We start from the raw sequence: 15,778 nt of genomic DNA, 5'->3' as shown, positions 1-15,778 counted from the left end.
CCCTGCTTATTTTAGCAAGACAATGCCAGTGTGGCTTTATAGTAAAAGGGTGCGGGTACTAGACTGGCCTGCCTGTATCCAGACCTGTCTTCTATTGGAAATGTGTGGCGCATTATGAAGCCTAAATTACGACAATGGAGACCCCAGACTGTTAAACAACTTAAGCTGTACATCAAGGAAGAATGGGAAAGAATTCCACCTGAAAAGCTTCATAAATTGGTCTCCTAAGTTCCCAAACGTTTCCTGAGTGTTATTAAAAGGAAAGGTCATGTAACGCAGTGGTAAAAATGCCCTTGTGCCAACTTTTTTGCAATGTGTTGCTGCAAGTAAATTCTAAGTTAATAATTATTTGCAAAAAAAATAAGTTTCTCAGTTCAAACATTAAATATCTTGTCTTAGCAGTTTATTCAATGGAATATAAGTTAAAAAGGATTTGCAAATCATTGTATTCTGTTTTTATTTGCGAATTACACAACGTGCCAACTTCACTGGTTTTGGGTTTTTAGAACCTGTTATGCAAAACACAAATGTCCACTGCAGGAGACGCTATACTTTAAACACACTTGTTAGTGCAAATATAATTAAATCCACAGAATTGTCTTCATGCCACAAGTAAAATGACCAAAGTTCCAACTTGGAATACAATATTTCCTTTAATGCTAATCAAAGCAGGGCGATTGTTCTGGCTTTCACTTTGAGTATTCTTTTTTCTGCTCTCCAACAGTGCCTCAACTTTTTTTTTTTGCCAAGTGAATGAGCTCTAAAATCCTTTGTCACATGCACACGGATGCCACTGAAAGAGAAAGAGGTGCAGGAACAGATCAGACAGGAGGGAATTAGAGCTGGCGCTGAATAACACCGGCAGCTGCAGCATAGTTGGCATCCTCTGGCAGCCCTTTGAGTGTGTAGCTGTGTGCGCATATGTGTGTGTGTGTGTGTTTAGTACAGCAGCAGTCCATGGACATGACACGGAAAGATGAAGAGAACGAGGCCGAGTGCTCATTTGTCCGACTCGGAGTCATCCCACTGAGCTCTGACCTCCTCGTTCTGTCACTCTCTTTCTTTGCTTATATAACAAAAGCTCACGCGTTCACCCTCCGCACTCCCCAAAAAGGCCCAATGCAAACACTATTAAAGCTACTCCGGGGTTAAATCCATACTCCGAAACGCAAATATTGGCCAGTGTATCGTTTGCTCTACTTGATCTCCACTGGCCTGCAGCCGTAATCAATACTCACAAATGTATTTTGGGTGTGATTAACCAGCGTGTGATTGATTATGCAGGGGAAGTGTCAGTTGTGTGTTCTATCATTTTGGGGCTGAAGACACATAGCAACAATTCATCACGCGGAGAGACGGGAAAAGCCTGACATGAGACAAAATACAATTTTGTTTTTGCAAAATGAGTCACTTAGCTTACAGGTGAGGAAGGCAAGGTGTTCAAGCCTGGGCAGGTGAGAAGTGAATCAGGAGGGTGCAGAAGAAACAAAACCGACTTTGAGGAAAAATATGTTTGTACAAAACCAAAAACCAGTGAAGTTCGCACGTTGAGTAAATAAAAACGGAATACAATGATTTGCAAATTATTTTCTGTCTATATTCAGTTGAATAGGCTGCAAAGACAAGATACTTAACGTTCGAACTGGAAAACATTATTTTTTTGCAAATATTAGCTAATTTGGAATTAAATGCCTGCAACGTGTTTCAAAAAAGCTGGCACCAGTGGCGAAAAAGACTGAGAAAGTTGAGGAATCCTCGTCAAACACTTATTTGGAATATCCCAGGGGGGAACAGGCTAATTGGGAACAGGTGGGTGCCATGATTGGGTATAAGAGCAGCTTCCACAAACAAGGATGGGGCGAGGGTCGCCACTTTGTGAGCAAATGCGTGAGAAAATTGTCGAACAGTTTAAGAACAACATTTCTCAACCACCTTTTGCAAGTAACTTAGGTTTTTCACCAACATACCGTCCGTAATGTCATCAAAAGTTTCAGAGAATCTGGAGAAATCACTGCACGTAAGTGATAATATTGCGGACCTTCGATCCCTCAGGCGGTACTGCATCAAAAAGCGACATTAGTGTGTAAAGGATATCACCACACGGACTCAGGAACACTTCCAAAAACCACTTTCAGTAACTACAGTTGGCCGCTACATCTGTAAGTGATAGTTAAAACTCCACTATGCAAAGCGAAAGCCATTTATCAACCACACCCAGACATGCCAACGGCTACGCTGGGCCCAAGCTCATCTAAGATGGAGTGATGCAAAGTGGAAAAGTGTTCTGTGGTCTGACGAGTCCACATTTCAAATTGTTTTTGGAAACTGTGGATGTTGTGTCCTCCAAAACAAAGAGGAACAGAACCATCCAGATTGTTATCGGCGCAAAGTTCATAAGCCAGCATCTGTGATGTAATGGGGGTGTAATTGTGCCCAAGGCATGGGTAACTTACACATTTGTGAAGGCACCATTAATGGTGAAAGGTACATACACGTTTTGGAGCAACATATGTTGCCATCCAAGCAACGTTATCATGGACGCCCCTGCTTATTTCAGCAAGACAATGCCAAGCCACGTGTTTTAACAGTGTGGCTTCATACACTGTTAATATCCTTTCCACTGCTCGCTCACCGTCCGCTCTTTCAGCCGCCGTCGTCGTCGTCCTCGTCTATGGCTCGCTCTCTGTTGCTCTCCTCCTTCTGCCTCGATCTTTCCTCCTTCTCCCCTTTTATACAGTGTGAGGAGATAAGTCAATTGTGTCCCGGTGTGTAAGCCATGCACCTGATCTCGCTCGTAGCGTCGCTCCTGGCATGCCCCGCCTCTCCGCTCGGTCATCATCTCCGCCTCCTCTCCGCCATCTTGGCGTGCCCTGTCGCTCTGTCGGACCGTCGGCTCCGCCTCTCCACAATATGCTAATAAGAAAGTGGGATGAACCTTAAATCAATAAACTACTGTATTCAAACTCATGTATTGACTGCGGCAGTAATTGTCTGTTACTGATTACTGTATTACTTATCTTTTGGTAATCATTGCTAGATGGATCATGTCTTTTCAACATACTCAAGATTGATTGAACTAATTCAGAGCAGCTGTATCTTGACATTCCCAGTTTCCTATGTTATGGTAAATTAACTCAGACTTCAGGTTTAAACTTGTTTTTTTGTTTTTTTTTACCTCCTGTCCGGAATATCCTGCTCATCACTCAGGTGTTTAAAATGGTGAGGCGGAACCAAGGAGACACAGCAGCTTGAGAAAAATGCAGAAAAACATATAAAACCCAAAACCAGTGAAGTTGGCACGTTGTGTAAATCGTAAATAAAAACAGAATACAATGATTTGCAAATCCTTTTCAACACTTATTCAATTAAATAGACAGCAAAGACAAAATATTTAATGTTCCAACTGAGAAACTCGTTTTTTTTTTTTTTCAAATAATCATTAACTAAAAATTTGATGGCAGCCACACATTTCAAAAAAGTTTTCACAGGGGCATTTTTACCACTGTGTTACATGGCCTTTCCTTTTAACAACACCCTGTAAACTTTGGGGGACTAAGGAAACCAATTTTTGAAGCTTTTCAGGTGGAATTCTTTCCCATTCTTGCTTGATGTACAGCTTAAGTTGTTCAACAGTCCGGGGTCTTCGTTGTGGTATTTTAGGCTTCATATTGCACCACACATTTTCAATAGGAGACAGGTCTGGACTAGAGGGAGGCCAATCTAGTACCTACACCCTTTTACTATGAAGCCACGCTGTTGTAACATGTAACTTGATATTGTCTTGCTGAAATAAGCAGGGGCGTCCATGTAAAAGAAGTTGCTTGGATGGCACAAATGTTGCTCCAAAACCTGTATTTTCCTTTCAGCATCAATGGTGTCTTCACCGTTACTAACACACTAATACAATCCTGTAACATCACAGATTTTGGCTTTTGAACTTTGCGCCGATAACAGTCTGGATGGTAATGTTGAAGTGGGGCTGGGGGTGGTGGTGGTAGTGGGGGATATATATTTTCAAGTATTTCTTTATATATATATATATATATATATATATATATATATATATATATATATATATATACACACACAGTGGGGCAAAAAAGTATTTAGTCAGCCACCGATTGTGCAAGTTCTCCCACTTAAAATGATGACAGAGGTCTGTAATTTTCATCATAGGTACACTTCAACTGTGAGAGACAGAATGTGAAAAAAAATCCAGGAATTCACATTGTAGGAATTTTAAAGAATTTATTTGTAAATTATGGTGGAAAATAAGCATGGTCAACCATTCAAAGCTCTCACTGATGGAAGGAGGTTTTGGCTCAAAATCTCACGATACATGGCCCCATTCATTCTTTCTTTAACACAGATCAATCGTCTTGTCCCCTTAGCAGAAAAACAGCCCCAAAGCATGATGTTTCCACCCCCATGCTTCACAGTAGGTATGGTGTTCTTAGGATGCAACTCAGTATTCTTCTTCTTCCAAATACGACGAGTTGAGTTTATACCAAAAAGTTCTATTTTGGTTTCATCTGACCACATGACATTCTCCCAATGCTCTGCTGTATCATCCATGTATCCATTTTGGTATAAACTCAACCCTTCTGTTGCGTTACGGTGCGGGTGTTCTCCCGAAATGTGTTTGTCATTATTATTTGGTGTGGGTTCACAGTGCGGCGCATATTTGTAACAGTGTTGGCATTGTTAATACGGCCACCCTCAGTGTGCCCTGTATGGCTGTTGATCAAGTATGCATTCCATTCACTTGTGTGTGTGCTAAAGCCGCATATATTATGTGACTGGGCCGGAGGAAAAGCAGACGTGACCACAGGTTGCAGAGAACGCTAAAGGCAGTGCCTTTAAGGCACGCCCCCAATATTGTTGTCTGGGTGGAAATTGGGAGAATTTCGGGAGAATGGTTGCCCCGGGAGATTTTCGGGAGGGGCACTGAACTTCGGGAGTCTCCTGGGAAAATTGGGAGGGTTGACAAGTATGAGTATTAGGGGTGAATGCGGTGTTACAGCAATTTGACATTGCCTCAAGGGCCAAACGAAATTACAGGGGGGCCAAATTTGGCCCGCGGGCCAGAGTTTGACACCCATGCCATAGAGCGGGGGTAGGAAACCTATGGCTCTTTAGCCAGATGTGGCTCTTTTGATGACCGCACCTGGCTCTCAGATAAATCTTAGCTGACATTGTTTAAGACGGCAAGAAATGAGTAATTCCGCTGGTATTATCAGTGTTAAAAATAACGTTCAAAATATAAAACATTCTCATGCATTTTAATCCATCCATCCGGTTTCTACCGCACCTGTTCAAGAAGTCGCATTAATGGTAAGAAGTATTTTATTTATTGTTGGTTAGCTTCAGAATAACAATGTTATTAAAAGGAATAAGAGACTTATTTTTACTCTAAAAATATTGGTCTTACTTAAAAATGCATGCATTTAGTTGTCCATCCATCCATCCATCCATTTTCTTCTGCTTATCCGAGGTCGGGTCGCGGGGGTAGCAGCCTAAGCAGGGAAGCCCGGACTTCCCTCTCCCCAGCCACTTCGTCTAGCTCTTCCCGGGGGACATAGTCTTCCCGAAGTGTCCTGGGTCTTCCCCGTGGCCTCCTACCGGTTGGACGTTCGCTAAACACCTCCCTCGGGAGGCGTTCGAGTGGCATCCTGACCAGATGCCCGAACCACCTCATCTGGCTCCTCTCGATGTGGAGGAGCAGCGGCTTTACTTTGAGTTCCTCCCGGATGACAGAGCTTCTCACCCTATCTCTAAGGGAGATAGGGTGAGAAGAAACTCATTTCGGCCGCTTGTACCCGTGATCTTCTCCTTCGGTCATGACCCAAAGCTCATGACCATAGGTGAGGATGGGAACGTAGATCGACTGATAAATTGAGAGCTTTGCCTTCCGGCTCAGCTCCTTCTTCACCACAACGGATCGGATCATTTAGTTGTATTCAGTCTTAAAAGAAATATCATATTGCTCTCACGGAAATACTTTTTAAAATGCTTGGCTTGTATGGCTCTCTCAACCAAAAAGGTTCCCGACCCCTGCCATAGAGAAAGCCCTCGATATGAATAACGTCCCAGTATGAGTCATAAACAAAAGCACACTGCGCACAACTCAAACTGGACCCTACCTCTGCTCTCCTCCAATCAGCACTCGGCTCGTGCGCGTCTCGTCCAATCAGCGAGCTCGGAGCGCGGTTTGAAGGGCGGTGCTGCTGCCACAGTGGATCCAGAGGAGGAATCAGGAATGTTCGGAGGGAGTTTCACTAGCGAGCTGTGACTGAGCCACGACGCCGTAAAAATATGATTTGAACCCAAAATATTACGTATTATATGTAATAATATGTGTTTTGTTTAAATTAAGTAAGGGTTTGTTTTTTTGTATTCCGTGACTGGCAACATAAAAGTTAGCTGGTCGGTAGTTTTGGCTAGCGCGGAAGTAATCAATAGTATGGCTTTGATAGCCGCGGAGCATGGCTGCAAAATGAACGGAACATCGGTGATTTATGGCCGAGTAGGGCCAAGGAAAGACGGCTTCCACGGGAAGGCGGACGCCTTCAAGAATGGACAACCGAAAGACGGGGAGTATTCAACAGATGGGCTCCCCAAAGCGTTCCTGCACAGCCTGAGGACCCTGTTTGACATCCTGGATGACGCCGGCAGAGGGTACGTCCACATATCCGAGATAGAGAGCCGCTGGCAGGGCGCGGACACCCGGGAGCTGCCCGGCGGTGTGTTGAGCTGCCTTCGCCGGGTCACCCCTCCGCACGGCTGCCTAACATTCGAACGCTTTGTCGCGGGGCTTCGCTACTCCATGCTCAACCCGGAGAACCACCTGAAAGCCCAGGCGGCCGTGCACCCTCAGCAGACCCAGAAGCCTGCACCGCTGTCCGCATGCAGCGTGGCGGCCAGGGTGGAGAACAAGGTCCGTCCGCTGGGGCCGAGCAATGTGACCAACATCCAGCCTCACCGTTCGTTGATGAGCCGGGCCAGGCCGGAGGAAGGAGGTGGCTATCCGGCGTGTGGACCGGCGAGGTACGGTGCCGGGTACGAGAGGCCCGGGCGGAGCTTGGAGCGCATTCCTGCCGCTCTGGAGGGCGGCGGCGGAGGATGTTACCGGGTGGAGCCAGGTCATGTCTCCAAGGCATCACAGCCCCAGCAGAGCCGGGTCAGGTCCATTGAGTCTCTGGCCCTGGAATCACCTCAACTCCAGGGACCAAGTATGTGCAATCTAACATCCATTTTCTACCGCTTATTCCCTTTGGGGTAGCGGGGGGCGCTGGTGCCTATCTCAGCTATAGTCGGGCGGAAGGCGTAGTAGACCCTGGACAAGTCGCCACCTCATTGCAGGGCCAACACATATAGACAGACAACATTCACACACTAGGGCCAATTTAGTGTTGCCAATCAAGCAATCTAACACTTTTAAGAAATTAAATAAATAAATGGGTTATACTTGTATAGCGCTTTTCTACCTTCAAGGTACTCAAAGCGCTTTGACACTACTTCCACATTTACCCATTCACACACACATTCACACACTGATGGAGGGAGCTGCCATGCAAGGGGCCAACCAGCACCCATCAGGAGCAAGGGTGAAGTGTCTTGCTCAGGACACAACGGACATGAAGAGGTTGGTACTAGGTGGGATTTGAACCCGGGACCCTCGGGTTGCGCACGGCCACTCCTCCACTGCGCCACGCATATCTTACAGGGGTGTGGGGAAAAATATATTCGAAAACGAATCGCAATTCTCACATAATCGATTCAGAATCGATTCTCTTTTTTTTTTTTTATCGATTTTTCTTTTAATTAATTTTTTTTTTAAATCAATCCAACAAAACAATACACAGCAATACCATAACAATGCAATCCAATTCCAAAACCAAACTTGACCCTGCAACACTCAGAACTGCAATAAACAGAACAATTGAGAGGAGACACAAACACGACACAGAACAAACCAAAAGTAGTGAAACAAAAATGAATATTATCAACAACAGTATCAATATTAGTTATAATTTCAGCATAGCAGTGATTGAAAATCCCCCATTGACATTATCATGAGACATTTATAAAAATAAACAAAAAGAACAATAGTGTCGGAGTGGCTTACACTTGCATCGCATCTCATAAGCTTGATAACACACTGTGTCCAACATTTTCACAAAGATAAAATAAGTCATATTTTTGGTTCGTTTAATAGTTAAAACAAATTTACATTATTGCAATCAGTTGATAAAACATTGTCCTTTACAATTATAAAAGCTTTTTAAAAAAAATTACTACTTTGCTAGCATGTCAGCAGACTGGGGTAGATCCTGCTGAAATCCTATGTATTCAATGAATGCAGAATCGTTTTGAATCGGAAAAATATCGTTTTTTACTCGAAAATCGAAAAAATCGATTTATAATCGAATCGCGACCCCAAGAATCGATATTGAATCGAATCGTGGGACACCCAAAGATTCTCAGCCCTAATATATTATTACCTTCCATACGTTTTTGTCATTGTTATTTTCGGTGAATACAACTATGAATATTTTTGATTCACTTTCATGTATTACATTTTTTAAAATGCTGAAAAAAATATGTTGCACAAAAAAGTTCAAATCTGGACAAGCAAAACTGTGTATGATAATAGTATGTGTAAAAAATAGTTGTCTGCTGAAATGTTTTTCCTTGTGAGCGATTCATTTCATCATCATCATCATGCAAAATTGACTTAATGTTAACTTCAAACTTTGCCTACTCAAATTCTTTGGTACCGGTTTCTTCGGATTCACTGATCCAAGCTCAAAACAAAATCAAAGTACGCACTCAATAGCCTCCAATGTAAATTCAAACAATCTGTTCCAGGCTCACACGGTCACCATTTTAGAACATTCCGAGCTGGGACGTTTATTTACCTAAATGGCAAACAGGACGGGGTAGAATTGGAAGCAGGTGATAGTTGCTGTCTCTGAAATAGGACAAGTCACTCTTTTTTTAATCTTAACTAAAGATTTGGCTTGAAGAAAACATAAATGAAAACACAATCAAACCAATTTTGTAAAAGTTCTGATGTGCTAAGGCGTAAACTGACTAATCAGCATATTAAAGTGTCCCTCTTATGCTGATGACATTGGCACTTATTTCATTGTTCTTGACCAAAAAATATGTCTACAAGTAAGATTCCCCTCAAAGAAACAGTAGGGATGTGAGGATTGTTTTCTAACGAGTTTCAGCACATTCGGGAGAGCCGGCTTTTAGCTCCAAAATGTAGGGAGGCAGAGGTCACCTACAGAAGACCGGAGGCAATTTACATCATTTGTGTTTTGGTAGCAGATTCATCCCGAATCACCTTATTTTCGCGCAGAAAATATGTTTGCCAGATGCATTATTGCAAGTTGTAGCAATACAACTAAAGAAGGATTAGCCTACATACATTTCCATATTCTGGCAATGCGAGGAAAGTATGGACCTTTCCAGCCAAAATGACTCGCCCTAAATTTGGCGGACCAAGCGAGAGAGAATTGTAATTTTCAGCCATCATTATAATGATACCGACTTCGAGGAAGGGTTTTTGTCGGAGTTGGGATGGAAAAAAAATGAAGATTAAATTCAAATGCGATCTCGAAAATCACGGGAGAAAGAAGAGCAGCACGTTGATCAAAAACGGGAGAAAAAGAATGTAATGCGATTTTGTGTCCTCTCCTTTTGAAGTTTTCCTCATGCACATTGAGGAAATGCAGAAGCAGCAAGAGGAAACACAGTCAAGGTGTCTACAGAAGTGTGCATAGACGAGCAGGGAAGTCCCAAAGTAGCGATTGTATTATATTTATTTTTTGCCCATAACCATATCAATTCTGAAGTAATTGTGGACCAGGGCGATAAAAAGTGATTTCTCACTATTGGCTTTGATATCAATCATTTAGGTTTTGCCCTTAAAGTCTTCCTCTGTCCAGGCACTTATTTCCTTAGTTTGTAAACGATAAAGACAAAGGATTTCTTTAAATCGTAAAACTATCGATCTAGTCATTGTGGTACTGTGACGTTTAGCCAGCATTGTGGTGTGGGTTTGTTCTCTCGAGGATGCAGTCGGATTGGACACAGCGTGAAGGTAAGAAAGGATGATTTATTAATACTAACAAAACAGACTAGGAACAGAAAAACTTGCACAAAGGCACTAGGGACAACACCAACAGAACTAGCATGGGAGCTAGAAGGAACTAAAGGTGCTAGCGTGTAAGCTAGGGAAACAAACCGAGGAATAGCGTGGAAGCTAATGAATACAAAAAGCCTTTTACTACAATCGTCACCTGTTGCATCGCACAGCAAACTAGACTGCAAGACTGAATGAACAAAAAGGGCAGGCTTAAATAAAGGAGATAATCACAAAGCAGGTGCGTGTGAAAAAAAAGATGCAGGTGACACTAATGCGTGGCTATGGCAACGGAAACAAACAGGAAGTGCCACCAGGAACTAAGGAAGACAAAAACCAAACAGGATGTGATATACAAAGAGAACAAAACCAGAATATGACCTGATCCGAGCCGCGGATCATGACAGGTACTGTACCACTTGGTATTGTTATTGTTGATACAGTATTTGTACCAAACCGCCCACCTTTGTTTACATTCAAGTGCTCTAGCTTGTGATTTGCGGTTAGTGTACCTTCCTACCTTTAGCTATTCCTCGTCCTCTTGGAATTATACCTGGAAGAAACATAGTGGAACTGCCGCCTTGGAGGCAAGGATTAGTGATTTTAGAAGCTGCACTGTGGCGGGACTTCAGCCGCTAGCGAGGACGCTACGTTGCGTTGAGGGTGGGTTCGTTTGTCTGTTGCTGTCAGATTTGTAGGACACATCGAGAATGTGTCGTCATCATGCATTAACGGGACACAATGGTAGTAATAAAAGCTTTATTGTCGGCTAAATTTCTATAAATTATGTTGTCTACTGCGAAACCCTAATGTTTATTATTGTCAAGTGATTTAACTTCTGACATATTGTACTGATCAGCCAGGATTTAGACACATGTTGCTATTGTTAAGTTCCATTTCTGATTTTATGCTTGTTATCACTCTTTCGACTTGTTACCGTTGGTACACTTCAATGGTGTCTTCTAAAAAGGCTTTAAAAAGGGAAAGGACACTTAAGGGCTGCATATGGAAGCATATTCCCCATAGGGCTGGGCGATATATTGATCTACTCGATATATCGCTGGTTTGTCTCTGTGCGATATAGAAAATGACTATATCGTGATATTCGAGTATATATTCTCACACAGTTGCTTTGAGCTGCGGGCATTACACGACATGCGTTTCCCACTCTTTCTTGTCTCTCCTTCTCACAGAGACGTAAACAAGCGCACCCTCTTACACATTTCATGTGTGCAACGTCATAAGCCCTCCCCGAGCAGAGAGTTAGCAACATGGGTAATATTAGCTGCGATGCCAACGCTGTGTTGCAAGTGGTAATACGAGAGAGAGAAGGTGCGAATCTGGTAACAAATGAAGGAAGAATTAATTCCCAAGAAAAACAGCACAGGGTGCATCGTCTGGCGGTGGTTTGGCTTCAAGCAGGAATATGTTGAACAATTATGCGGCAAAAGCGTTGCTACAAAAAGTAGCAGCACTGCTATTGGATTTCCTATTATGCAGCTCATTTTTATTTGACACTTATTGAAATATCTTGTGTGACATCATGCACAAAATTGCACTTTATTTGTTTTAAACTGTTGTCGTGGCGTTCTGTCCAAAAAGTGCACTTTATTTTAGTGTTGTTTTCATATGTCATTTTAGTGACATCATGCACAAAAGTGCACTCATAGCTTGTTTTGAAAAGGCCTCTGACAATCTTGCACTTTCTGTTTTGGAAATGATACGAATGTTTGTGCTAATAGCTGTTTAATAAATACAGTTCTGGTAAATTTACTTAGTTGTGGTTTCCCTCTCTGCATGGAAGTTTAAAATTAGCTTTTATTAATGCAGTATGAACAAGAATGTTTTAATGTGGACACATAGAATCATCATACTGCTGTGATTATATGCATCAAGTGTTTATTCAAGGCAAAGGCAAAATATGGCGATATATATCGTGAATCATGAAATGGCCCAAAAATATCAATATATTAATAAAAGGCCATATCTACCAGCCCTAATTCCCCCTAATTTGTATTGTGTATTTAAAAATTGTGAGGTTCCACTTTTTATTATTGACGTTTTTCAAAATTAGTCTCCATTTACGACTTACTGTTTTACAACACTCAAATGAGGCTACTCTTCAGCTTTATGTGTCCAGCTGAGTAATGGCCGCTGTTAAACCCAGGTCTGGTCATAGGTCACGTCTGAGATGTATCTTCCCTCCTTTGAGGAAATCCTTGCCGTAACCCTCCAACTGCGTGACTTGTGAGGGGCAACTCTTCCCCGGTGTGACAATATTTGCTATATAGCTCATTATCTCACTTGTGCGCGAGCTCCAGCGCTGTGTGTCTCGCTTGCTCGCTGTCACGCACACTCAAGTCCTGATGAGTCTCTCTGAGTTAAGGTCTGATCTCTGCACAGCCAGCCTTGCGCTGCCTGAAGCTATGCGGGTGACGCTCACTTGCTCACGCTTACTGCACTTGTTTGAAAAGTTGTTCAAGTTTTTCCCACGCAGCATTAAGTTTAGTTTGGTTTGTTTGTGTCATGTTTTTGCTTTACATCGCAGCTATACCCCGGGAGGTCATTTTGTTACTGAGTTTAGGCTTCCAGTGGACATAAATCACATATGTTGGCCGTCGTCATCCTTTTGGCTATTTAGTGCGGGCAGACAAGAGCGCCAGTTGTCCACGGCTGTAATCTCTCACATGCAGCCAAACTCCGGTTGGATTAGTGCAGATTACAGCACGCAGGGCAGACCTCGCTTAGTCATGGCAGGGAATTCACTTTCTCTTGGACAAAGTGGCAACCAATCATCATCCATGATTAAGTAAATGGAGAAAATTTAAAGATCTGAGCTTGCAAGAACAAGATTACAGTTTTATAATGACAATTACTGTATAAATAAAATACATTTTAGATCGGGGGCCACATGGAGAAAAATCTACTACCAAGTGGGCCGGCCGGACTGGTAAATTCATGGCACGATAACATAAAAATAAAGACAACTTCAGATCTTTGTTTAAAAATAGAACAAACACATTCTGAAAACTTACAAATCATAATGTTGTGGGGTTTTTTTTAGACTTGCATATTGCAGTTAATAGTATTCTATCTTTATTTGTCGTTATTTATATTTTCTGAATACATTATGTGATAATGTTCATCAGTCAACTCATTGGTGTTCATTTTCAACCTATCAAGATAAATTATAGTCTGTTATTTATGAATTTGGATAACTTTCCTCGACTGACTAACATCACGTGTTTTTTTTGTACATATGTAGCATCATCTAAAAAGATACAAATAATTGCTATTGCGACATCCAGTGGACATATTTAGAACAGCTGTTTCTTCCATTTTCCATCCATTTTTATACCGCTTATTCCCTTTTGGGGTCGCGGGGGGCGCTGGCGCCTATCTCAGCTACAATCGGGCGGAAGGCGTGTACACCCTGGAAAAGTCGCCACCTCATCGCAGGGCCAACACAGATAGACAACATTCACACTCACATTCACACACTAGGGCCATTTTATTTTGATTGGCAACAGCTGTTTCTTTCATTCAAAAATTTCAGATACATTTTTAGACGTAGCAAAGTCATCCCGCGGGCCGGATAAAACCTGTTCTTGGACCTGATCCGGCACTCGGGCTGTACGTGTGACACCCCTGGTAAAATCAATTATCTGCTAATTCATAAAATATTAGAATAATAATAATAAATTAATTTTAGTTCTGGGGCCACATGGAGAAAAATCTACCACCAAGTGGGCCGGACTGGTAAAATCATGGCACGATAACATAAAAATAAAGACAACTTCAGATCTTTGTTTGAAAATAGAACAAACACATTCTGAAAACATACAAATCATAATGTTGTGGTTTTTTTTTTTAGACTTGCATGTTGCGGTTAATAGTATTCTATCTTTATTTGTCGTTATTTATATTTTCTGAATAAATTATGTGATAATGTTCATCAGTCAACTCATTGGTGTTCATTTTCAACCTATCAAGATAAATTACAGTCTGTTATTTATGAAGTTCGATAACTTTCTTTGACTGATATACTAACATCACGTGTTTTTTCTTTGTACATATGTAGCATCATCTTAAAAGATACAAACAATTGCTATTGCGACATCAAGTGGACATATTTAGAACAGCTGTTTCTTTCATTCAAAAATTTCAGATACATTTTTAGACGTAGCAAAGTCGTCCCGCGGGCCGGTTAAAACCTGTTCGTGGGCCTAATCCGGCACTCGGGCTGTACGTGTGACACCCCTGGTAAAATCAATAATCTGCTAATTCATAAAATATTAGAATAATAATAATAAATTAACTTTAGATCGGGGGCCACATGTAGAAAAATCTACTACCAAGTGGGCTGGACTGGTAAAATCATGGCACGATAACATAAAAATAAAGACAACTTCAGATCTTTGTTCAAAAATAGAACAAGCACATTCTGAAAACGTACAAATCATAATGTTGTGGGGTTTTTTTAGACTTGCATGTTGCGGTTAATAGTATTCTATCTTTATTTGTCGTTATTTATATTTTCTGAACAAATTATGTGATAATGTTCATCAGTCAACTCATTGGTGTTCATTTTCAACTTTCAACCTATCAAGATAAATTATAGTCTGTTATTTATGCAGTTGGATAAGTTTCCTCGACTGATGTACTAACATCACGTGGTTTTTTTTTGTACATATATAGCATCATCGAAAAAGATACAAATAATTGCTATCGCGACATCCAGTGGACATATTTATAACAGCTTTTTCTTTCATTCAAAAATTTCAGATACATTTTTAGACGTAGCAAACTCATCCCGCGGGCCGGATAAAATCTGTTCGTGGGCCTAATCCGGCACTCGGGCTGTACGTGTGACACCCCTGGTAAAATCAATAATCTGCTAATTCATAAAATATTAGAATAATAATAATAAATTAATTTTAGATCGGGGGCCACATGAAGAAAAATCTACTACCAAGTGGGCCGGACTGGTAAAATCATGGCACGATAACTTACAAATAAAGACAACTTTGAATCTTTGTTTAAAAATAAAACAAGTGCATTCTGAAAACGTACAAATCATAATGTTGTGGGGTTTTTTTTAGACTTGCATGTTGCGGTTAATAGTATTCTATCTTTATTTGTCGTTATTTATATTTCCTGAATAAATTATGTGATAATGTTCATCAGTCAACTCATTGGTGTTCATTTTCAATCTATCAAGATAAATTACAGTCTGTTATTTATGAATTTGGATAACTTTCCTCGACCGACAAACATCACGTGTTTTTTTTGTACATATGTAGCATCATCTAAAAAGATACAAATAATTACTATTGCGACATCCAGTGGACATATTTAGAACAGCTGTTTCTTTCATTCAAACATTTCAGATATATTTTTAGACGTAGCAAAGTCATCCCGCGGGCCTGATAAAACCTGTTCGTGGGCCTAATCCGGCACTCGGGCTGTACGTGTGACACCCTTGGTAAAATCAATAATCTGCTAATTCATAAAATATTAGAATTCTAATAATAATAAATTTTACATAGAAGGCGCCATTCTGGGCAGTCAAAAACACCATACAAAACCAAATCAATTGGATAAAAACAACAACAATAAAGA

General features: G+C 41.3%; 1 protein-coding gene across 1 annotated transcript in view; it reads left to right on the top strand.

The window, feature by feature from the left end:
• Positions 1–6,225: 6,225 nt before the first annotated feature.
• Positions 6,226–15,778, top strand: part of sapcd2 (suppressor APC domain containing 2) — a 28,874-nt gene continuing 19,321 nt past the window's right edge. The window contains 1 exon segment of the mRNA XM_061876345.1: positions 6,226–7,232. Coding sequence (XP_061732329.1) covers positions 6,464–7,232 — 769 coding nt within the window. The 5' untranslated portion in view covers positions 6,226–6,463.

The sequence above is a fragment of the Nerophis ophidion genome, linkage group LG17, assembly GCF_033978795.1.
Source record: "Nerophis ophidion isolate RoL-2023_Sa linkage group LG17, RoL_Noph_v1.0, whole genome shotgun sequence".
NCBI lineage: Eukaryota > Metazoa > Chordata > Actinopteri > Syngnathiformes > Syngnathidae > Nerophis > Nerophis ophidion.
Note: the sequence above shows the minus strand (reverse complement) of the source record. Positions and strands in the feature narration are given on the sequence as shown.